At 33.2% G+C, this 26,740-nt stretch overlaps 1 protein-coding gene across 6 annotated transcripts in view; it reads right to left on the bottom strand.

The window, feature by feature from the left end:
- Nucleotides 1–1,621: 1,621 nt before the first annotated feature.
- STRN3 (striatin 3) overlaps nucleotides 1,622–26,740 on the bottom strand; it is a 98,747-nt gene continuing 73,628 nt past the window's right edge. For 4 of the 6 annotated variants that reach the window (XM_061159068.1, XM_061159069.1, XM_061159073.1 and 1 more), the window contains 10 exons: nucleotides 23,089–23,229; nucleotides 18,881–19,014; nucleotides 17,376–17,551; nucleotides 17,145–17,192; nucleotides 16,729–16,850; nucleotides 13,266–13,433; nucleotides 11,312–11,452; nucleotides 8,383–8,490; nucleotides 3,407–3,493; nucleotides 1,622–3,324 (listed from right to left, as the gene is read on the bottom strand). In XM_061159068.1, coding sequence (XP_061015051.1) covers nucleotides 3,155–3,324; nucleotides 3,407–3,493; nucleotides 8,383–8,490; nucleotides 11,312–11,452; nucleotides 13,266–13,433; nucleotides 16,729–16,850; nucleotides 17,145–17,192; nucleotides 17,376–17,551; nucleotides 18,881–19,014; nucleotides 23,089–23,229 — 1,295 coding nt within the window. In that variant the 3' untranslated portion in view covers nucleotides 1,622–3,154. The remainder of the gene's footprint in view (nucleotides 3,325–3,406; nucleotides 3,494–8,382; nucleotides 8,491–11,311; nucleotides 11,453–13,265; nucleotides 13,434–16,728; nucleotides 16,851–17,144; nucleotides 17,193–17,375; nucleotides 17,552–18,880; nucleotides 19,015–23,088; nucleotides 23,230–26,740) is intronic. The other 2 variants (XM_061159070.1, XM_061159071.1) reach the window with 1 other exon arrangement.

The raw sequence follows: 26,740 nt of genomic DNA on the forward strand, positions 1-26,740 counted from the left end.
CACAAATATGACCAATTCATGTAACAAGAACTTTCATTTAGCAACAGAAAAACAGGTTTAACATTTTTTTTTCCACAATAGACAACTTTCAGCTGAGAAGACCAATCCTTAAAAAATTTAAACAAATGTCCAGGCTCTAGTCATTAGCTCTTTTAAAAATTTTATCAGGAACAAAAGTTTTGAGGTAAACAGGGAAGCTTATATTTTGACTTGAAGAGCAACAAGAGAGCATAAATGAACACTTTAAATTACTGTCAACTTTTTAGAAGTAAACATAGTCAGGATAAAGGGTTAACAACTAAAAGAGGATTTTTAAAACCATATAATTAAACTTTCCAGGTATGCCTAATATCAATTATGCTAGCTCATTTATAACCTTTAATGTATTAAATGAGACCTTGGTATTCAGTGGATAACTTAGAAAATATGAAAAAAGTACATGAATAATATGAAAATATTAAATACTGAAAAAGTTAACATGTGAAAGTCTGTATATAAAAATATCCTCAAACTTTACATATAAGTCACCATTTAATAGTCAAATGAATCTACATAATTTCCCATAAGTCACAAACGAAAGCACACAAAATGAAAATAAGATATTCTTTTTGCATCCTTTTAGTCTCTTCCAAATGTTTAATATTGTAGAGAAAATACAACCAAAGTAGATGAGAAAAACATATAATGATACTGTTTTTATGCATTTCAGTTTTAATACATTCCAAAAATGGTGAATGTTTATGCATTGCCATAATGATAATCACATTTCAGTTAAAACAGTAATCATTGCCTTGGAACAGCTGCCAGAAACAATACTAAGCTTAGGAAAGCTTGCTCTTCAATTATTTTAAAAACAAAGGGGTGGGGGGGAGAGGAAGACAAAAATGCACCTCTAAGTTGGATCTTCAACTGAGAAAACCAAAACCCCAGTATTTTAAGGAAAACTTCTGAAAAGTTTTAGTGTTTCACCAGCCATGACTAAAATTGCCACTTGAATTTTTATGGTAGGTGGCAAAATATCTCAAAGTATGTATAATGTATTATTATTTTTTGCAGTAGGCATTCAAATAGAATAAGATGCCTACTATTAGGCATATTAAAATAGAATTTGCCAAATTTTTCTAATGTTTTCAAAGTTTTCTAATGTTACCTTCTAAATCCATTTCCAATTCCCTTCAAAAAAGGATATTACTTGTTGAAGGAAAAGTTTAAAGATACTAATACTTAACATCACTTATGAGGATAAGTTTTAATTAATGAATAATACAGTTTATTCTCTGCTGAACTCTTCTGTGGGAAATATGTTTGGCTAGATAGGAAAAACAACACTATTAACTGAAATTCAGACTTAATAAAGTAGTAGGATATCTTAAGGATATGATATAAAACTGCATCTCTGCAACTTTTTTTTGGGGGGGGGGTTATTTTTAATTATCTAAACTTCAATAGAAGATTTTCTCTTTAAATCCCCAAATGGGGTGAAATACTTTTAAAAAACATTCTTAATAGTATTAACTATTATAATCTTGTTGAAGATTATCAATAAACAGTATAAAATTTAAAAGAGCATAAAAATGAAGGACTCACTGAGAAATCATCTCCATTACCTAGTTTAACGATGGAGAGTAAAGTATTGCACTTTATTATTTAACACAAAATAATGTAGCCAACAGTAACATACAGGTACACAATTTAATATTTATTATATGCATTTTATATACATTATTTTTCAACAGCGGTACGTTCGCTATGTGGTACAATCTTAAAAATTTGCTGATTCATAGTTTGTAAAACAAAAACCTTACAAAACTCATCAAAACTCGCAAACTGATCAGAAAAGTTTTTTGGAAGACTAGAAAAAATACTTTATTGTCTTAATCATGCATTACACAAACAAAATCTTTAGTTACACCATAAAATTAAGCACATCTGAAAAAATAAAACAGGGATAACTAGTCCAAACACAGCAGATTTCTGTATCCTGATTCAACTATTTTTGTATCCTATTTGTATTTCAAATTTTACTCCAAATACTTTAAAACAAGATAGTTTTGTCTGGAATCATGGTAAACCAAGATATGTATCTAGGGGGAGTCACCTTGGTTTGTAACTTAAACTATAAAATATTCCATTTTTAGTCTATTTTAGACTATCAAAGAGTTCCAAAATAGATATACAGGTTCCTTTAGCACATTAATAAAAGGATATAAAGACCAACAAAAAGTGAAATAAATAATAGGCTATTAGCAAGATGGATAATCCTTGATAAATAAACTTGTAAATACAGTAAGATGTACAAAATATCACATAGTGATAGGATGCCAAGATTAGTTTTTTTATTTTTTATTTTTTAAGAGTTCATTTGGAGTACTAAACCCCACCGTTTCATTTTAATACACTTAATAGTCCTTGGTTTAAGAAGACAGTTACGTGATGATGATGGTGATTTAGCATCTTTATGGAAAGACTTAGCTGAGCTGTATTATGCAAAAGAAGGAAAGAGTGTGGTTACACGGCAGCGGGTCAGTGAGATCTCTGTGTTTCAGGGTTGTATAATGCAGAAAAACTTCGATACAATCTTGAGCACTGTTGTGACAGGCTAAATATATAAAAAGACTTATAAAAACTAGAATTTTATCCAAACATTTTGTGCAACTAATGCTAAAATATCTTAAGTTAAATTTTCTTTATTTTTTTTAAAGCAAAATAAGTTTAAAAGGGAATCTGTGGCATTCAACCGATAAACAGAAGATCACTAAGAGATGAAAAAAGCTACTCTTGGAGCTCACTTCCCCCCAACAAGAGCACCACATTCCTAACCCTAAGGCAGCACACAGAGTCCAAAACAAAAGTCTTTTTGTCAGATCAGACTCCACATTGGCTTAGAGATACCTAAAAGACAGACATACGCTCAGTTCATATCCAGTACAGGCCACAAATAATGGAGTCCTTTTTTTGTCCCACGAAATACAGTAATTACAATTAAATTAATGAGCCTGACGTTAAGATGTGATTTCCACCAATTTATGCCTGCCCAAATAGCCTTCACCAGGCAGATCATATGTAGTGTCATATCATTAACTTTTCTGATGGCAGTGATGCAGACCCTTTGTGTCCAAGCAAATCTGCTGTTATGATGAGAGTTTTTGTTGATTCACACAAATACTTTGGCAAGGGCATCAGCCCCTGCACTAGCAATATATGCTTTTGATGGATGGAAAGCAACGTCATAAATTGATTCATCTAGTTTCTTCCTATGTGCTGTTATTTCCTGCACACATGTCTTGCTGTCCAAATTCCACAATCTAATAGAACAGTCATGGCCTGTAAAAGAATAAATAAAAAATGTTACTGGGTAATAATTCTATGATAAAATTTGCGGGCAGGACAGGAAGTTCAGACTTACTTCCAGACATCAAATAGATTCCATTAGGATCTACTGCTAGACTTGTAACAGCATCCAAATGAGCTACCATAGAATGGATCATTTTACCTAAATAAAACATAACAGAGAAGATTAAGTTTTCAAATAGTTACTAACTTGGGCAATCAGAAACCATAATACAACAGCAACATAAAACAATCTCAGCAACAACAAACAACATATAATTTACCATTTTAAACATTTGAGAGGGTACAATTCGGTGGCTTTTAGAACTTTCATCATGATGTACAATCATCACCATTATCTAGTTCAGAACATTTTCATCTCTGCAAAAGGAAACCCTGTACCCATTAAGCAGTCACTCCCCATTCCTCCCTTCCAAGTCCCCGGTAAGCACCAATCTCTTTTCTCTATGGACTGGCCTATTCTGAATGCTTCATACAAATGAAATCATACAATAACATGTGGCTTTTTGGGTCTGCCTTCTGTCATTTAGTTCCTCCACTACAATAATATTCTAAAGAGAATTTTAATTCTAATGCAGAACTTTTCCAATTACTTCAAAAAACATCTGTGTAACATGAAACTGATGGTATTTGACAGTGGAAAACAATGACTATAGAGCTGCATTAAAAGCTTAAGGTCATAAAAAGGGGAATTAAGAGTGAAAACAGAATCTTTCTCATTAAGAGATGCTTTATTAAGAGATTGTTTTATACACAGAGTTAATGTTAAATCACCAGAGAATACATTCCTATCTAAACATTCTGATAGCATCATTTATCTTTTGAAATGTCAATTATCTTATATATAAGAAACAAGAAAGGGGAGAAGGGTGGGAGTACATCAGAGAAATTACTCTGGATTTCCCTAGATAGTAACAAAAGCACTATTCTAGAAAATGTCATTTAACTTCACTGAATTCTTGGCAAGCAAACAGATTCAATACTGAGTTGAAATTTAAAAACAAGTTGTGAATATAAATTGTGTTGCATACTTTGGGACAAGGGCATCAGCCTCTGCACTGGCAATATACACTTCTGATGGTTGAAAGGCGATTTAAGTTGATTCACTCAAGAAACAATAAGATGGCAAATACTGATATCTTTAAAAAATTTCCTCCCTTTTGGAGAATGGATACATGTATACATATGGCTGAGTTCCTTTGCTGAAACTATCCCACCTAAAACTATCACAACACTGTTAACTGGCTATTCTCCAATATAAAATCACAAGTTAAAAAAATTTCCTCTCCTCTCATTCAGCAATGAGTCTTTATTACTCAAATGCCTGGGCTTCTCCTAATGAGAGATGGACGTCTTTCTCCAGAATTCTATTTACAGTCATTTGATATGCTGCTTGTCCCCTGAAACGTTCCACACTGAGACATGAAACAGACCTACTTTTGTTATCTGCTATGGGGCTTCGGTCACTGACCCGAACACAAACCCACAACATAATCAAATGTGCAAAAAGTTACTCTGAAGAACATAAAAAGCCTGCGACTTTCTGGCAATACTAAATGCTTATCAATTAAAGACAAAATTAGTCTCTCGTCATTTAGGCCACATCTGTCTGTTTTTCATCAATATTAACAGAGTAACTGTAACAGTTTCTCTCTACTATCCTGAGAAACAGAAAAATCATTCAACATACTATTGTGCTAAGTTGCTTCGGCTGTGTCCAACTCTTTGCGACCCTATGGACAGCAGCCCACCAGGCTCCTCTGTCCATGAGATTCTCCAGGCAAGAATACTGGAGTGGGTTGCCATTTCCTACTCCAGGGAATCTTCCTGACCCAGGGAGTGAACCCGTGTCACTTTCGTCTCCTGCATTGTCAGGCGGGTTCTTTACCCCTAGCGCCACCTGGGAGACATCACAACATGCTATTAGTCCAACATAATTCATCTACTGGTTCTAGACTCTTATTCTTCTCAATATTAAAAAAAAAAAAGAAAAAAAGAAAAAATTCAGAGTATGAAGAGTTGGCCTCCAGCCCAACGATCTCAAAACATTAGGGGGATAACTATGAAGTATCATTAGCTTCCCTTAAAACATTAATTCTGCGATGGCGGCTCTTAACTCACAGATCTAGTTCTGACTTCTCTTGTGAAAATGACTGTACATCTACTATGTGTATCATGTCTTAAACCAAAGAATTCTTTCATCCCTAACTATGACATATTAGAGTCAACCCTTGTCTACATAGTCATGAAGTCACTTCAAAATTTAAGTGACCCTTCAGATTGGACCAATTATAAGGAGGTGCAATTCTGAATCAAGTTGGATGCTGGGTTTCCACTACTGACCACAGAAGTCAAAGTTTCTGGCCCTTCCTTCATCAGCAAATACACGCAGCTTCTCACATTGAACCAAATCCACCTCTGCTCCACGGCACTGCTACCATCTCTCTTCCCCCACCAAGATTCTTTCTTCCTGTAACTCAGGAAAAAGAGGACACATGCAGGCTCTGATTCTCTCTTCCCCAGCACCTTAAGCCCTTTGACTTGTGCAATCTATAAAATGAAGAAACAGACCGATACCAATGTCTCACTTACAGAAAGCAATATACCACTTGTCTGTAAGATTGAAGAGGACAGGATACTTTGTTTTATTCACCAAAGATCAAGAAATGTGGTGAGGATATGGCAGTTTTGCTGAATTCAGGACCCTCTTCCTCCAACTCCCCCCGCACTCCTCCCAGGTTCACCCATTAGCTAAGTTTTGGTCTCTTGGTTACAGCATATGCAATTCAAATTTGTGTCTCTACCGAAATTTCAAAAACCACGAGCCCTGAAGATCTCTCTGAAACAACTACTGTAAATGGAAACTTCTAAATCCTCTGTAGTCAAGGATCTACCATACAGTGTGACTTGAGTATCTTTCTAAACCAGTATTGCAGATCCCTGGTCAAATATTCAAGTGGTTTTCATAGTGCATAGTGTAAACAAAAATCCATTATTCTTAGCTTGGCTCTGAAAAATCTGGCTCAGTAGTTTCTGCCTTCCTTCTCCAAACTTACTTACTTCTTTGGCTTTACCTCTAAGAAACTTCTGTTTCCAGCCCAAATTCCCACTTCTGTGCTTCTACTCAAAATATACCCTTATCTGGAATTTCCTACTAACTTCTTCACTTAAAAACAAACAAAAACCTTATCATCCTTGCAAGGAAAAATTCAAACCTTAACTTTACGAAGACTCCTTTATCTTACTGCATTATGCATGAACATGTGTATGTATGAGTGTGTGTGCGTACACTCACACTATTTTCCCCAGGCAACAATAAGACCTCGGAAAGCAGAAATAACTTATACATGATAGTAGCCAGTCAATGCAAAACACTAAATGTACTTTTATTGTTAAAACCTAAATACTCACTGAGTCCATTCATACAATCAATTTCTACAATGTTTCAGATAAGAAACCTAATAAATTACTAATCATTTGATAGAACACTATCCTATTAAAAATTTAGCTAACCACCAACACCAGTTATAGGGATATTTGAGTGTATCGTATTTAAATGAATTGCCAGTTTTCAAGACAAATTTCGTTAAAAAGAACACACATGAACTCAATTTACAGTTTAACTCAAGTGTTGTATATATGTGTATCTCTGTGTATGAGAGAGAAAATGAGTGAAATTTTCCATTGTTTAGAGTCTAGCGCTTCACATTATCTTCACATTAAAGATAAGGTACTAGCTAGTTAACACAGAGAATTAATTGGTAGAATCTGTAAACAATCTAAGTCTATAGGCACCTTATTTCTGATTTCTGCCAGACAAAAAGCTCTAAAGAACCACTTTTTCCTTTTATTATAACTACTAAAATTCCTGAACCTTTCCTTACAAATGTAAACTTTCAACAATTAATACAAAGAATCTTTTTAGAAACAGAGTAAAGGAAATTATCTCTCTGCTCTTGCAGCAAGGGAAGATCTTTAAGCTTCATAAAAATGTTAAACTGAGTCTTAAACTGAGACATTCACATGAATATGAATCTTCTTTCCCGTGCAACATATAGACCCTATGAGTCTCCATTCTCTTCTCAACTTGTTCTACTGAGTTCAAAGGAACCTGTCCAAGAAAAGTGTTATTTGAAGAAAGATATTTCTAAAACTCAGAAAGACTAAAATTTACAACCATGTCCTATATAAGCTACAAAGAAAAATCTGTAGTTCTGACTTGTTGTCTTGCTTGATAATTTGTTGCCCTGCAATAATGTTTCAATTAACACTTTAGTTTCTTATTTGGAAGTCTTTCAATACTTCTAATTGCTTCAGCTTATCAAAGAAGCCTCTCTTTGCTATCAGACTTTTCCCGAAAGAGAGCAAACAATACGAAATATTTTGGGTAACGACAAATGATACAGATATCCTTAAACAAACAAGTCTATAGCCAAATTAAAATTTAACTTGATTTCTATATAACTGGTATGTTTCCTTACAAACAAAAAGTACAGGAAAGGTGACAATAAACAACTGCCACTATATCATCATTTCATCCACTGATAATTTTAAGAACATATTTAAAATGCCCAAACCAGAAAGTGATCTTCTATGTTACACTAATTTACAACAGAATATAAAGATAAAAATTTCAAACAGAAGGGTTTATAACTGTCATCACATGAAGAAATCATAATAGGTAAGCAAGATGTTTTGGGCTTTCCTGGCGGCCCAGACAATAAAGAATCTGCCTGCAATGTAGGAGACCGGGGTTTGATCCGTGGGTCAGGAAGATCCTCTGGAGAAAGAAATGGCAACCCACTCCAGTATTCTTGCCTAGAGAGTTCCATGGACAGAGAAATCTGACAGGTACAGTCCATGGGGTTGCAGAGTCAGATATGACTGAGCAACTAACACTCACAAGGGTAAAAATTAACAAACATTCTAAGTGTGCTGCATTAAGTAAAGCAAAAATCTGAGTTAAAGACAGTTTAACGTGGCAATTTTCAAGGTAGGAAGTCAGTACAGAAAATAAGATAACCTACTTACCCGTTTTATTGTCAAAAAACTTGATGTGTCTATCTTCATGAGCAGTTATTGTAACAGGAAGTGTGGGATGACTTACTACTCTGTTAATGTGATTACTGGATTGTAAACCTAAAAAACAAAGGAGGAAAACATACCAAAATTCAAACCTTCAATGTAATGTGGAATCTAAAGAAAAAACATACAAACAAAACAAAACCAGATTCACAGACACAGGAAACACATAGGTCTGATAGTTGCCAGACAGGAGGGGAGGGAGCGGCAGGCCAAGAGGTGAAGAGGATTAAGAGGTACAACCTCCAGTTACACAATAAATAAGCCAAGGTGATATAATATACAGCATAAGGAATATGGTCAATAATATTTCAATGAGAAACATTATGTAGTACACCTAGTTTAATATTGTCCATTAACTATATTTCAAATAAAAAAGAAACAAAAACTTCAACTGGAAGTTAAATGATGGCCTTTGCACTCTTACCAAAACATAAGAATCACTAAAAACTAAAGCTTTTATATATTAAACAAAAAATATGAGAAATAAAACTAAGATTCTAAAGATACACAATTTCTAAAAAAATATATAAGCTAGTATGTCTTATAATGTGGATGGATAGCACTATGCTCAACTTTAGAAAAAAAAAAACTGGAAGTATTTTAATGCAGACTGTCAATATAGGGTGGTTTAGAATTTTTAAATTATCCCAAATCCACAAATCATTGCTTTTAATAAGTAGTCCATAAAAGAATTGAGTCAATTAATGAAGGAAAAAAAATCATAAGTGATAACTAGGTGTTTGCAAGAACAAACCCTATCCCCTCCCACAATGACCAAAAATACAGAAGAACTGGAATTGATATTCTTAGGAATGAGACCTTTTCTTTACTACCAAGTTCTTAATTTTTATTCAGCTTAGTGATGAGGGAGAAAAGAGAGATCAAAACTAATGGGAAAATACTGTCAGCATTTATTAGACTAAGTAAACTGATCATTCTATACGTATACAAGAACTCTTCACTGAACTCAAACACATTGAAAAAAATAATCTATGTAAGAGGAAGAAACTAGGGTTGAAAAAAGACACTGCATATATATTTGTTTTTAGATTTGATCACAGCCCATTTAAATATTTTTTATAAAGTGACTTTTAAAAGAGCAATCATGAAAAATCAGAAGTAAAAACTAAACAAATGAACTTAACTGTATAGCCAATCAGTATTATAAGCACAAGTGACTTTTAAAAGCACAGTAATTAGACTGTCTGTATCTAGTAAAATATACCCTCTATTAGTAACGAAATTCTTTTTGGTGGTATTGCAATTATTCTGAGATGACTTTATCTGTACTGTTACATAAATTAAATGAGAAATTGTGATCATTTTGCAGAGAATCAAGAGTTTTTATATTTGTTAAAATAAGATAAAAATATAAAACCAATGAGATAAATCTGAATCAGAATTGGAAGCATCTGAATAAAATTTATCAGTCTTTTTTTTTTTTTTCCAGTCTTTTTCTTGACTAAAAATGCACTCTTCAGCTCTATCTACTGAAAAAATCTAAACCAGTGGCCAACTCAAGAGCCATGAAAGCCATGAGGACTGACTCAAGAGCAGAGCACCTATCTTGTAGTCTCTAAATGTCATTGTCCACTAAAAGAAACCATGGCTCCTTAGAGAAATGGCCCATTTCAGATCTGGGGTGCAAAATGAACAAGATGAACCTAAAACATCTTGTCATACCAGAAAGAAAAGCATCAACAACTAACAGGGTTATGTCATAAGGGGAGACTCAGGAGCCAACCTGAATAAGCTCCCACTGGCCAAAGATGAAATAATCTGAGTAGCAATAAAAATGATACCTGTTAACAGACTGAAATAGATAAAATATACTTATTCCAAGAAAGATTATAATGGTAAGAAAAACAACACCCCAAAGACTCACTTCACTGGTCACCTTTGGAGGATGCTAGGGAATCACTTCATCGTTTTAAAACTGGTAAATAAAGAGGAGGAGTGGGAAGTAATCATTTATCTTGCCTTTCCTTTATAATTGCTAACTCCAGGTAACCAAATTACTGATGAAGGTTGTCCCTTCTTATAGAAGCAATCTAGCTAATAAGTGTAAAAGAAATGATAAAATTAGAAAATAATTTTTGAACAGTTAATGAATTAATGGATCCAAGCAATGACTAGAAACTAAGAGAAAGACCAAAGAACATTTACTTCTGATAAAAATTCACAAAGTTTTACAAAATAGTCTTGCCAAAAACATTTAAAAACTTTAAAATGAAGACAAATAAAATTTTGACCCTGAATTTGAATAAACCTCTAGATCTACAAACAATTTACAGGAAATAAAATGAACAGGAGGAGCACATTAAATGACCGCACAAGTATGCAACTGGTAAAATTCAAACTATGGGAAACTCGACCCAATTTCTTCAGTTAAAAAAAAATGCAAGGGGAATATAGGAGACAGAAGGGGAATCTACAGATGAAGACAGAGGTGAGACACCTACCAACCAACCACAGTGCATGGGCCTTATTTGGAACCTTATTTGAATAAACTGTAAAATACATATACCACATTCTATACTTACAACCTTGGCCGTTTACACAGAACTACTAGAGCTGGAAGATGGGTTCATTATATATTTCTCTACTTCCACATGTGTTTTCATTAAAAACCTAAAATTATTTCACTTGTTTTCTTTTACCCTTACATTTGCTCTACTCACTTACCTGTCCCCACACACTTATCCAAGTTTTTAAACATAATTTGAGAAAATAGCAGAAATAAAGTAAGTAAGTACACATTGAAAGTTATTCTTTTTTCATTCTAAATTCAAACAGTCAAAATATAAAAAGTAACAGGTTACCCTCTATTGTAAAACAATCCTTTTTAAGGTTTCAACCTTACCAGAAAACTTACCAGAATCCATCTGTGATGAAAGCATCACCAATGACTGTGATGTTTCTAAATCATAAATTACTGTACTACCAGTGTTGAAAGAGGTCACCATATGTGCTGGATCACAGCCTATAAAGTCAACTGATGTAGGTATTCCATGTTCTGAAAGGAGCCCAAAGAGATATAAGGTAAACACAATAATTCAGAAATCTCTGCTTTTCTAGTAAGAAAAAGGAATTTGAGTATTCTTGAAATAATGTTAATAATGAAAAAGCAATTGTGTTAGGATGGTGAGATATAATAGGTAATTTATTCTCATTTACTAGAAGTTTTTGTAACATTATAAGAAAAATACATCTAGAAAGCCCTTAAAGAAAGAGACAAACAAAAGCTATTGCTCGCCTATGCATTTTCTTCTGAGAGACAAAAATCCTAGGTGAGTTTATTGGCCCACCTGCAATTTTTTTTAAGTTTTTTTAATGTGGATCATTTAATAACTCTTTTATTGAATTTGTTACAATATTGCTTCTGTTGTTTTTCATGTTTTTTTTTTTTTTTTTGGCCACAAGCCATGTGGGATCTTAGGTCCCTGACTATGGATCAAACCTGCACCCCTGACATTGGAAGGCTAAGGTTTAACCAGGGACTGCCAGGGAAGTCCTGCCATTATATTTCTGACTGTAAAATGATAAAATAGCATTCGTACACCACTACCTAGGGAGACTGTTCACCTCTCTGACACTGGTTAGCTTCAAGCAGCAAATGCAAATAATATTTTTGGATCTGTGAAAATGAAGCTTTGGACTCTGGAACTCACTGATGTAGTACTATCCTTAAGTAGCTAAAGCAATTTCTCTAACATGTTAATAAATTCCACTGTCCAGATCAATGCACAATTATGTGAATTCTGGAGTAAGCAAGAAACAAATTACCTAAATGAATTTTCACCTCAAAAGCTTAAGTAAAAAAAAAAAGCTTAAGTAAATTAAAAAATTAGTAATCACTGAAGTATCTAGAGATTCAACAAAATTAAGCATAAATGTTCAAACATTCATCTAAAATGTTTTAAAACAAAACATTTATTTATAGTAAAAGGTATGATTTTTAAAAATAACTTGGAAAAAAAAAAAGAAAAAAAAAATAACTTGGAAAATAATGCCAATATACAAATAATATAAATAGATGCACATATTGTCATGAGGTATATTAAACCCTACTTTGACAGGAAAAGATTTGAAATCAAGCATGTAACTAACTCAGTTCGCACCTCCCAGTTAAGGGTGCTATTGCAATGATTATAGCTAGACTTCTCAACCAGTGTGCTCATATGTGGTTTACAGGTTTACCTGGGACCCTAAGCCTTTCCATCTTTGTCCTGGAGCTGTTGGAGGGCCTTCTGCTGTTCTGTGAGTAGCCTCATTTGCCTACTCTATTATTAGACACATATAGTTCTATTCTTTAAATAGGACAGTCCTGAAAAAGGTCAAAAAAGCACTGAGCTATAGGATATACTTGCAAAGCATAATGCAGGGAACATGGGTTCGATTCATGACCTGGGAAGATCCCACATGTCTTGGGGTTAAACCCAAGCACAACTATTGAAGCCTATGTGCCCTACAGCCTGTGTTCCGAAACAAGAGAAGCCACTACAATGAGAAGCCCTAGCATTGCAACTACAGTAGCCCCCGCTTGCTGCAACTTAAGAGAAAGCCCACACGCAGCAATGAAGACTCAGTGCAGCCAAAAATAAAAAAAAATTTTTTTTTTAAAAAGGCACTCCGCTACAGGATATCCCTGCAAAGCATCTTTCTTGTTTATAAAAATATGACTAGGAATAAAAAGATTATCACAGATTTATAAAATTCTTTCAGTATCTCTTTTGAGCAGTAGGAAGTAGTGAAACTACTTTGTTCTTTTTATCTTCTAAATTAAAAAAAAAACAGAGATATTTTTCAAAGAGGCAAAATTTACTCACCTTTGTCTCCATTGTAAGTGCAAATACATGGCAATTTTTCTTGTGGACTCCATAATCTAACAGTGCCATCTGCTGAACAAGACAGTAATTGATTTTTTATGCCACTATAAGCAAGACCCCAGACAGCATCTGTATGAGCAACTAAAGTGCCAGCTAGAACATTTGGCTCTGTAAGGAAAGAAACAGAAAAAAAATTAGCTAAAAGAAGTTTATAAGAAATGCTTTTGTATATAAAGATAACTACATAATTAAGTACAAAGACTACACATAAAGGTCATAAGATAAACTAATGTGTACACAGTGGCCATCTCTAAGTTGTGGAGTTATGGGATATTTATATGCTACCTTCTAATACTTTCTTGTATTTCTGCAATTTTCTAAAAAAGGAACATCCACTTTTTTTTTTTTTTTTCTTTTTTTTAATTAGTTGGAGGCTAATTACTTCACAACATTTCAGTGGGTTTTGTCATACATTGATATGAATCAGCCATAGAGTTACACGTATTCCCCATCCTGATCCCGGAACATCCACTTTTAAATAAACAGCTTTACTGAGTGAGATACAACTTCCACGCCATAAAACTCACCAGTTTAAAGTGTCAATTCAATGATTTTTAACATATTCACCAAGTTGCACAGTCATCACCTTATCAATTTTAGGGCATCTTTATCACTTGTTAGCTATTTCTCCCCAACTGTCCTCTCTGCCTTTCTGCAGCCCTAGGCAACCACTACGTATTTTGTTTCTATAAATTTGCCTACTCCAGACATTTTATACAAACGGCCTTTTCTGACTGCCTTCTTTGACTTAGCATGTGTTCAAGGTTCACCTGTGTTGCAGCATGTGTCAGTGCTCCATTTCCTTTTACCACCAAATACTATTCCAGTGTATGGATACACTACATTTTATTTATCCATGCATCATTTGATGATGGGGGCTAATAATGATGATCATCATTTGTCCTACAATTCTGTTTCTCTACTGAATTCCCCCTTTCCACACATATTTCTCACAGTTCATAACCTCCCTTTCACATGAATAATTACCTCTCATAATAAATTCACTGTGGAAATACAGCATTGAAAGAGGAACCTTTCCTCTACCCTTCTGTCACCCAACCTATGAATCGACTAGTGTCTAAATCCGTATTCTCCATGTTTCCAGATATAAGTAAGAAATTACCCTCCATTCCTGAAAGGGCAATTCCACTGGTTATTCTGGATTCCATTTCCCACACTAATTTGCTTTTGTGTTTAGTTTTTCTACTATACAGATTACCCTCCTCCTTGGGAACAGTACCACAGCAAGCAAACATGCTTCAAAATCTCTAAACCTAACAAACAAAATTTACATCAACCTTCAACCAAATAGCAGAGAAGCATAATCAGTAAATATGCTTTCTTACCTTCCATTTACTTTCTAAATCATCTGATACTATCACCACAACAACCCTTGCTAAAATAATCAATGATGAGTTCTATCAAATCCAATAAAATTTCCCTTCCTTCTTTCCTTCATCACTTTGCTTTTCATCCACATATACCATATATGCCTCGAAGGTCATCCACAGGTCCTTTTACCTTGTGGTCTCAGCCCCAACATCCGTCCAGCCAAAGCCTGGTATTATTAGACTCTCAGCAACATTTGAAAGTGCAGACTGCTTCTTTCTTCTCAAAATGGCTTCTTCTTTTGGTATGCTTCATGATTTCACTTTCCTGAATGCCCTCCTACCCCACAGGCACGCCTTCTTAGTTTTTTTTTTTGGTTAACTCTCTTGCTTTAGTCACCCCACCCCCACATGTCAGAGTCCCTCAGGAGTCTGCCTTGTCAAAACTGATGGCATCTACGTGATACTGCCTTCCTCTTAACATGCTTAAAAACCAAACTCAGCATCCTTTATCGTCTCACATTCCCATTTCAATAAGCTACCATCATATACTCAGTTGATCATGTCAAAAATGCAGAAGTGGTGATGGAAAAAAGTTCTGAATTAGTGGTAATGGTTGCATAACCCTGCGAATATGGTAAAAACTACTGCACTTAATAAATAATAAACTACATTTCAAAAGGGTGAATCTTATCATACGGGAATTATACCTCAATAAAGCTGTTTAAAAAAAAAGATGACTAATCCATCATTTTATCCACTCAATCCAATTGATTAATAGATTCTGTTTATTCTACTCTATCTCCCCAGCATGTCTTAAATCCACTTCTCTCTAACTGTTCCATTTCCTTCCACTCTACTCTTGGCAACATCATCTTCTCACCTATCTACCAGATCACCATGTTACAACTTTACAATACTACCTTGGTAATCCTTTCTCCATTCTTCTCATTCCAAATCTATTCTCCTTGCAAAAGTCAGAGTTATCTTTTTAAATCCTACTCTCCAGGTCACTCACTGGCTTAAAATGGTCCACTGACAGTTAACTTTTATAAAGATTTTGGCTTGAATGTGATTATTTTAGACTATATCTAAAGACGACTTTGGCTGTTACTCTCTTACATTACTGTATCTTCATATCATTTATCACAATTTGTACCTATCCATCCCCTTGCTTATGTGTTTTAATCTGTTTTTTTTTTTGTATTAGACTAATTCTCATTTCTTGATGTATGCTTTAATATCTGGCAAATTAAGGTGCTCAGTGTGTGTTAAATAAAAGACTGAAGAGTTCTTAAATTCTTTTAAAATGAACCATTAAGTAAACCATTTTTTAACTATTTTCATACTAATAAACATTCATTTAAATTTTTTATAGTTACAAACAATGCCCTTATATTTAAATATATGCACAGGTATTTCTGTTGGCCAGATTCTAAAAATGGCATTCATGAATGAAAGTTTCAGTTTTTTTAAATTAAGAAATTTTTTTGTCCCTCAAGTTCATTGATTTATACCCTTATGTCCTTATTTGTTTCTACATGCATGCTCAATCATGAAGTCATGTCTAACTCTTTGCTACCCCATGGACTGTAGCATGCCAGGCTCCTCTGTCCATGGAATTTTCCAGGCAAGAATACTGGAGTGGGTTGTCATTTACTCTTCCAGGGGATCTTCCCGACCCAAGGATTGAACCTGAGTCTCTTGCAATGGCAGGTGGATGCCCTACCACTGCATCATCTGAGAATTCCCATTTGTTTCTCAAGTCTTGCACTAAATATTTTTGAATTTCATAAAGTAGCCAAGTTGTAAAGATTATTCTTTACATTAAATTTCTCTTTTCTAGTACTGAAATTAATGTTTTAATTAATATAGTTTTTAAAAAGGTTTTGAACGCAATATAGGAAATACCAACTTGCAGGTTAAAATATTCATGGCATGTTATTTCTTAAATCTTTAAAATCTGAGGTGATTATTTCTGTCAGCACCATTCACTTAAAAAGATACATCTTCTAATAAAAAAATTAAAAAAAAAAACAAAAAAAAAAACGATACATCTTGAGCCTTCCACTTACCATATGTGTCATAGGGATCCACGTTAGGACTCGGCACATTCCACCACTGTATAGCTGCGTCAGTACCACCGCTAAAACACTGCTCTCCACTAGAACTAATAGCGAGTGACAGAACAGGACCACTGTCACAGGAAAAGAGGGGAAAAATTACTGAGAAAGCCTATAAAGAAACTTACATTTGCACCCCTCCCAACCTCTAAACGTATGTGGTATCTAAAACTGTTTAACATGTACATTTGAACAGTACTAATTATATTCCTATTAATACAATTATTAATCAAATGTAGTATTATTCAGCTAATGTCTTTCTTAATGTAAAACAAACATTATGAAAAAATTACAAGTCTTTAGGAGTGATAAATAATAGTTAACAATAATTATGGTTGTTAATTAAGTACTAATTCAATAAAACTTACATGTGGGCCCTAAATGTGTAGATAGGCTCTACATCTAAAGAGGCACTCCTAAAAGAGGGGAGAAAAAAGGGGAGGGGAGAAGATAAATAATGGCAAATCACTGGTTGATATACAAGAGTCATTAGGAAAGATCAAATAAGTGCATAAAAGATACGGACCATAAAGAAGAATAATTACTTATAATTAGCAAATTTGGAAGAAAAAAACATAGGCTAACATTAAAATACTTGCTTTTTGGCAGGAACTGTTTTTTGCAAGTTCCAAAGTTTCAGAGTATGGTCCTCAGAGGCAGTAACCAGCACAGGTTCTACAGGATGAAAAGCTAATGCCCGAACTCCGTCAAAATGGCTACGTAGTGTATACTTGGGATTCCATGTCTTTCGAAAGGCATCTTTATTGGCAGGCAACTAAAAAGAAAGAGCACGATATTCAGTGGTAAAAGTGGTTAACTGATAGGCATATGGAGTTTTTGTTTGTTTTGATGTGTTTAAAATATACATTCACAAGTGCTTTGCTAAAAATTAAAATGTCCAGTGGAAATTTAGCACACCTTAAAAACTTTATATCTTTATCATTTAATAAGAACTAAGAAGAATCATTTCATTAGCTTTCAAAGACTTAGATCAAATGAGTCCTTTAATCTGTTTTACCTAATCATCAAGGTAAACCCGAAGTCCTACTAAACATTAAAATGAGGGAAAAAACAAAACACACAAAGAAACTACCGTGTTGCAACATTTTACATGGAAACAAAAATGAAATAAATTACTACCAAAAATCCAAGGGTACAATATTAACAATACAGTTGTCATTTAGAAAATCAGCATGTGACATTTTTCAAGGCAGCAAGTTAAAGTACTTTTCAAAAGTCTGAACTAAAGACACTTTGTTGATACTGATAAGAGGTTAATCTTTTTACCTTCATTTCTCCATCTGTAAAGATAGGCTGTGAAACCACTTCTAAAGCAGTCAAAAGGTTATTATAGAATTTATTTGCTTACATACTTTAAAGGTATTAATGAGAATAATCCAGCCCACCAAGGCTGATGTCTCTAAAAATTCTAACAAAATCTAAAAAGCATTCTAATAAAAGTATAAAATGTAGGAAAAAGTTTATAAAAGGAAAAATTAATTTGCTGAGAATCTGCAAATTCACTAATACAAAATCAAAGTAAGTATAGTTAACTCTCAATTGAGTATTTATTGTCTATAAAAAATTTAATCCAAGACTAGTTTCACCTCTAACACTGTCTTTTTCCATACCCTCTTTATCCTCTCCCCATTCCTCAAATGAAAGACTTAAGTATTTAGGAAATGACAAACTAACTTTAACATTATCCTTTTAAAAACAAGTTCAAAACTAAAATGTGTTTTAAGAATTATCCTGAAAGCAGATAAGTGATTCAGGTTACCTATTTTTCTCTTGTTAACAGCAAAGTATGGCTTAATTTGAGTAGGTAATTGAGAGTTGACTACTAAAGGTAGGTATTTATCAACCAATATTTTTAGGTAATCAATCACCCCAAACTCCTAATACACCATAATACCCAAGAAAAATTTAAATACCACAAAGAAAGTAGTTGTAAGAAAAAAACTATGTATCACTTCAAATAAACACAATGTCACACTTTATCTTTTCCATGCACCTTGACATTAATTCTGTTTTATAAGTGTTTCCAAAAAATAAGGAGCCTTCTATTAAATGATTAAAAAATTAAAAATAAAACTGCACTTACATCATAACTATAGTCTGCATCATTTGTTACCGTCAAGTCTGCAAGGTCTCCAAGGCCCAGTACACTTAACAAAACATCATCAGAACCCATAATAAATGACTTGCCTCCTCCAGATGGAAACGTTATTGGTTCAGCTATAAAGAACAAAACCGCTTCTTAAATGCTGAAAAATCATACAGTACAAGACAATATTGTGGGGAAATGTAAGCACTTAACAGTTATAATATTCAGTAATATAATTAATTTTTTATTTTCCCACTACCCTCCTTGTTTCTTCTACTCAAAAAATCCTATTACTGTGTAGTAATAAACAAGTGTTTTATTTATTTCAGAACTGAGCATAATTTCCCACAAATAAAATATGCACTTGATATATTATTTCAGGGTGGGAGCTTTGTCTATTTATATCCCTTTGATACAACTATAATTATAGTATTTTTTAAACATAATAGGTTGTTGCTAAGTCCTTTCGCTTTCCATCATATTTGTTTGAAAGTGCTAGATATTCTCGTCCCTGATAAAAATTTAATACAAGTATTCACATGTTAATAATTTCCAGTCTCTTATATGGTGTATTAGCTTACTGAAGGAAAGCCTCAAATTTGCTCAGATTTCTCAATGGTCTAGGAAAAGGGCAGTTCTACCTTTAGTGTCAGTTTCTTTTCCCTAAATGATTAATCCATGTGATCTTCAGAACTCCTTCCAGTTTTCAAACTCTGTCTATGCTTTTTAATTTTGACTTTTTACTGAATATACTCCTAAAATAAATAATCTATACTGACTATAGCACTTTAAATTTCTGATACTTTGACCCATTAAAATCAAATACTACTATGTACTGTTATTACAGTTACAGTATAAGCAACAATTCTCCTTATCATTTCAAACATGCTTTGAAAGCAAAATTTTAAACCTAAGATACAAGGGGGAAAGTACATAAATCATTGTAATACAAAACAACATATTGAAACACATTTAAAATCCATGAGCAACAAAAGGGAAACATAAACATTCAAGCTAACTGTTAATTCTGAAAATTTTTTCATGAAACATGATATAAATTTAGAACACTATAGGAAACAGATGTAATGAAATATCAGTCATCACTAACACTACTGAAAACATTCTAAGAAGATACAAGTCTGCTTCTTTTAGATATATACCATGGTAAAAGTAAAATTTATCCTTATTTACAGTATCTTATTATTTATTAATCTTTAATATCAAAGTAAACTACATAATTTGATTCAAATAGGGTCCTGAATGACATTCATAAAATGAAGCTATGTGTCAGCAACTGACACAGAGTAAATCTGATAGAAAATATATGTAGGGATAGTAGTATTTAATTTTGTAAGTTAAACCTATTGAATCTAAATAACCTGTAGCACAGATCCTTCCCACCAGTATCTAGTATGCAGTTATTTGTAATGTGAGAAGACACTGAGAATTATAAAACCAATAGTTTAAAATTATGTTTAAGAACAGTTATATAAATTCATTAATTTAATATTTTCTCAAAGCATTTTTAGCCAGTACATGTTTTTCACTTATGCACATAATTTGTTTGTAAAACAAGTTAGAATAAAATGCCAAAATTCCTCCCACTCACAAACACTCAATAAAAGAACTTTTCATAAAAGCCCAATAAAATAACTTTACCATAATAACTAATTATTCTGCATTATATATTCTTTATGCAGAGATATTTTTGATCAGTTATTGACCAATTTAAGAGCATGTGAAGGGAAATGTCTAACCAATATTAGCTAGTTTTACTAGAGTTTTATATTAATTATATTAAGCAAAAGTATTATACCAATTTCTAATGAATCACCTAAACTACATCTATCTATATATACACATATATATTCATTTATATATAGCAAACTATCCTGCTCACTTGGCATACTGCGTATATATCTCAGTGAATAAAATCTTTTAAGCTATATTTCTACTTTCCACAATCACCCATTACTGTGGCATATAGTAAGCACAGTAAATACTCTACCCTTGTTTTTCTTGCAGAAGGAATTAATTTTTATTCTATAAATTCATGTTATTAATGTTAACATAATTACCTGCAGCATATGATCACGTAGCATTGAAATATTAGCAATTCAAAGAGAAATAAAATTACTAAAATTTGTAGTTTTTAATGATAGAAACTATGATACCTTTTATTAGAGAGCCTAAAAGATTTCATCAAGCAATTTAAGCTATTATCATATTAGCATTTCCCTTTATGGAAATCTTAGGGTCTACATAATGAGGTCTTACAACAAGGTCCTTTTTGTACTTCTTTAATTAATTATTCTTTTTATGGACAATAATGACAAAGGAAACCTGTTGCTAATACATCAAGCTCTTCCTATCTCCTTCAATTTTTATAAAATCTAAAGAACACAGTTCAGTAACTGATTCCATTCATGCCAGTGGCAACATGGTATATATACACCTTAAGTCTTTACCAAAAATAGTCTGAAAGGTTGTAACATATAAGTTTCTCTCCCTGAAAACAAACTTTTTCCCTTTACAAAATGAAGTATGACACAGCCTTTAATAGGAATGCATAATTGGAGATGGCCCCTGAAAATAAGAGATTATGAACGCTAATGTTCCCCTCTTAGTTCTAAGTCAAAGCTGAACTTAAATCTTTTGTAGTAACAAATTCTAATAGTATCTACCCTTTAAATAGTGTAATAAGGCTCATGCTTATCTTTCCACCTCTTCATCCTTCCACTACTAACAGAGAGTCAGATCACTTACATTTTTTCTTTAAAAAGCACAATTAGACATATACATACACGTTCTACATTTTTGAGTAGTACAGGTCTTAACTGGTTTTTCTTTCCCTACAGGTAGGTCATTGGTTTGAAACATTTAAAAGGGTCCCTAATTTCTGCTAATATGGTATTGCCTTAAGGTGTAAAATCTACAGTTTAAATGTATAGTGTTACTACAAAAATTTTAGCAAAATATCCTATGCAGTATTTGGTAAAATACATCAGAAGCTAAAGAAGCTGAGCCATTACTAAATGCATAAGATGAAGAATAATGGAGGTGGTATGTGTATTTTAGAAAATACTCTCTAAGGTAAAACAGGAAAATAGTATAACAGTGGTAAGAGATCTAGGGAAAATCAACAATTTTACTTGTCCTAGTGTTTTTCATGATTTAATATGGTTTGTTTTGGTTTTTATTATTTTACCAATTTTTCTTCACCCCTCCTCAGATATTCTTAGATTATGATGCGTGGTATATAGATTCAGAGACAACTTTAAAGGAAAATGTAATGTTATTTAGCTTTAAGCCATATGTGCTAGTAAAGAACTCAGAAGAGAATAAGATGTATTAAAAATTTTTTGACTGGGGCATGAAATTACCTTACAAAGCAAAGCAGAAATACCAGTAAAATTCAATATATATGTCAAATTATTAGATAATGGATTATCCTTTATGTATGTATAATATGTCACAATAAACCTTAAAATTCATTCTCATAACTTAGAATTACAACTTTCTCAACCTAGATTTATAAAGTACTCAAGTATATCTGTTATCTTCAGCTAAAATCAGTTATGGGAAAAAAAGCCTAAACAGTAGTTTCAATTTCTGCCCATTTCTAATTTAGGCAAAATTTTAAAAATTCATTACCAAGTTGTACATGCCTGGTACCAGGTTAAAGAATAATGATGTTGCCTTATTCTATAAAATGATTAAATTAGTCAATCATTATATACATTTTTAGAAATATATATACATAAAGTTTCAAGCACAATGTCTGGCACTTAGCTGTCTCCTAATAAGTGATAGTTATTATGAGTTGCTAAATTTAACCAATATGACAAATAACTAAATAATTCTTTCCCATATGTACTATTTTAAGTGTTTTTTAAAATACTAATTTCCTAATGCTAGATCTGTAAACTAAAGTCACAGTTCAGAAAGGTGCTTTGAAATCATACATAATAGAAACAATTCCACCTAACATCAAAAGCAAAAAAAAGATCATAAGGAAGCAAAAGTCAAAAATTTCAAAATTTCTAAGACAATTACACCAAGAACTTGCCCAAAACCTTCTATGAAGATCATATAAGCTGATCTTCAGCATTTTAAAACAGCAGCAAATTTATAATATTAAGGAGATGTGATTTGGAATTAATGTCATCTGCAATGTAAATAAACATGGTAGCTAAATTTTGTACCTTCCTCTGCTCTTGCACCTTCATGATCAGTCATTCTAGTAGAGGCTGACCTAGACTGATTTATGATTCCTGAAGGGAAGAGGGGCAGCTCATCATCTCCCAGATCAGCTATCGTGTCGTAGAGTTTTGTCCTGTTGACCCCTGTAAATTAACGTCAGCAGTAGAGGTTCATTTAACAGCTACCGCTTGACTTGCTAGCACCCTTAAAAACCAACTTACTACCAAAACAGGTTATTTTTAAGAAGTTGCAGTTATTAAAGATCTCATCTAATCAAAGACATCTTCAATTTTTCATATCAACTCCCCCAACAAAATATGGAATTTTAATATTTAAGATATTTCCTATTTCTGAGGAGATACATATATATAAATAGCAGATACATACACAAAATTGAGTTTTTTATCACTCAATCCAAGTTCTGTAAGCTCAGACACAGAAGATACCATTAAAACAAAAAATTTTGATGTTTAAGTTAACATTTAACAGTGTAAAGAATAAAACAGGTTTTCCAACTTAATCCATTATTTTAAAATGTTAACAAAGAAATAAGTAAAAATGATTTTTATGAGGGTGCAACAAACAATTAACTTTCCCTGTGTTTATGTGGATATTTTCCTGCTATAGTCACACAAATCTGTCATTAACAAATCAACTCCAATTTTCCGCAAATGTTTTTTCTCTTTTCCCAAATTTGAAAAACCTGATTCACCCATGAGCTCTCAGCTTCTTGTCATAGTATGAAACGTCGATCACAGGCCATAAGCTTAAGGAGGGAATTTCAACTGGTACATGGATAATTCAGGCCAAAATATGCAAAGCTCAGGACCATCTAATATCATGGGATCTCTTTAACTATGAACTTCAGAAATGACAGGAGAATCATTTCTCTTATGTATTTTGAAACAAAATAGTTTTAAAAGAAAATGCTTTATAGTTAGCATATAAGTAAAACAATTAAAACAGGCAAATCCAAGCCCACACAAATAAGACTATATTTACTAACGTTAATACTGGCAGACTAATTAAGACTATATAATCACTAAATTTTACTACAGTTATTAGAATATTAGCAATTCCAAAGGAACTATCACTCATCTATGTATCCCTAAGGGAATGCCAGGTAGTACAATGGTAAGACTTAATGGAAATAGGTGGAATCTTATACATTTATTACTTTTATTTTTTTCTTTTCATTTATTAACTATTTCACAGCAATCCCTAACTTTTTAGAAATGCTTAAGTAACTCTTTCTGGATACAATGTGTCAAGTAGTCTGAATTTTCTACAGTATATATTGGAGAAACTCAGTTATTATCTGAGGATTTTCTCCCTGACAAAGTGACTAAATAAATTCTCTAATAAATGAAAAACTGCCAACTGGATGTCTAACCATCAGTGAAAGTCAACATGAAAGAAGATAAACATCATCCTTTCTCACAAAATAGGTCTCCTTTATGAGTACTAACACCACAATTAGATTTCTGTTCTTAAAATCCTGTAACCACATCCTAAGAATTCCTTTTCACCTTATAAGCGGAGATGAAAGAGACCGTTTTGAAAAAAAAACCCTCCTTTTATGTGCTCTTCAGATCAATCTCTTTCTTGTTGTTGACTTTATTCTACTCAATGCTTTCATTCTTACAAATTACTACAGAGGGTTCCTAATTGGTTTTCCTATCTCCCAATTCCATTTGCCTTCCATCACATTTGAATACTTTGGCTAGATTAGTTTTCCAAAATCATCACACTGATCTTACCACTCCTTACTCTGAAACCAAAAGCAGCACTTCAACACTCTTTGAATCAAAGCTAATTAAAATCCTGTACTTAACCCTGCATGTGCTTCATGCTGATCCTATCCAATCTCATCTTTTAGTGCTACATAATACAGATCTCCCTAATTTTCATGTCAGAGCAGTTTACCTACAGTATATTCACCAGGGTTTCTTCTACCGTATTTTCATATGTCTTTACCTATTCCCCAGAAAGGTGAGAATACTTCCTGCACCCAATTCCATTTCCTCTGTGAGGCTTCTGTTGATCTTCCTCTGCTCACTCTATTATATGTATGTAAACCATAAACTTTTACTTCATTAGATACTACTCATAAATAATTTCATCATATGATAAATATAATAAAGACAAGAAAAAGTTTTATCATTACAGATACTATCAAGTCACATCTTCTTGAACACATGGACCAGGAAATATGGAAGAAAAGGAAAGTAGGAAACAACATTAAAGTTAATGTTCATGTTAGTAGGAATGTTGACCGAAACAGCCCACCCTAGCCAGGCACCACAGTAACCACTTGTATGAGTTATTTTACAACAGGAGGCCCCAGTAAGGAACATGGAACTAACAAGCCACCACCAACTGGAAGAACTTGGAAAAGGTCAAAAGGAGACGCCAGTCCTTATGTCCTACCCACCTTTCAGAACCTTCCTTGCTGGAATCCATCTTGGCTGAGGGATGCTCAGGCCATCAGGAATGACCTTGTGTCAGAATGACTGGCCAGAGACAACCCGGAAACTAATCCCACCACTAAGAAACCCGAGACTATCAGCCATGTGGCAGAGCAGTCTTCCTGGGTTCCCATACCTTCCTGTGCTCCAGCCAGGGGCCCCTTTCCAAAAATAAAGTCTCATGCTCTGTGAGCATGTGTGTCTCCTCTGACAATTCATTCCTAAGTATTAGACAAGAGTCCACTCTTGGGCCTGGGGAAGGGATTCCCCCCTTACTGCAACATTCCAACAAAGGTTCCCAAATCATATAATTATTATTACTTTTTTTGTTTTGTTTACTATAACCAAACATTAGTTTCTGTGTGGCACAGTGGTAAGTTTAGGAAAAAGACGGAATTGTCCCTGCTTTAATTCTAGTTTCTCAAAAGTTGCTAAAAGATGAAAGCAGATTTCTTAACCAGAAGTTAACAGTCTTATCCAGCACCTGCCATGTAGAATATCTTTCAACTAACAACACATTTAATGCTCCTTCATTCTCTTTCTAAATCTAATATTCCAAATACAATAATTCTAATGAATGCAATTTCAAATAAAAGTTTTGAAATCTGTTTCACAATGAGAAAACTGTAATGGTATTAGTGTAATAGATCATACATAATGTTATTAAAATATTCTCAATGGCATAACTGAAGAAAACTCACTAGGTATGAAACAAAAATTCTCAATTACTGCTCTATAATCTATAGAGGAAATACTCTTCCTAATTTAAACAGCAAGAAAAGCTGTTCTTCTATGAATTATACAACAATTCATGAATTCTTCATGAATTATACAACAACCCATCTACCTCGCAACCACAGCCATCAAGTCTATACCAATGCACAATTCTCTGAATAGATTCTAGGAAAATGAAAAACAGTATGCTGTGTAAAAGCCAAACTATGGATGGACTGACAACTGCTGTTGCTAGCATTTTGAAATTCATACTCACAATATACACACTCATGACATGAAATTTATCTTTCCATTACTCTATTATTATAGTAAAACAGTATTTTTTTTTAACTGAATCTAACATTTTCCCTTCTCAAATATGCCTCCCTTTGTTAATCAATATTCTGAAGTGAAGCAATCTGGAAAAGGTTTAAGTTTATTTTAGAATAAAAGGGTTTAGTTATATCATGTT

This window comes from Dama dama, chromosome 13 (assembly GCF_033118175.1).
Source record: "Dama dama isolate Ldn47 chromosome 13, ASM3311817v1, whole genome shotgun sequence".
NCBI lineage: Eukaryota > Metazoa > Chordata > Mammalia > Artiodactyla > Cervidae > Dama > Dama dama.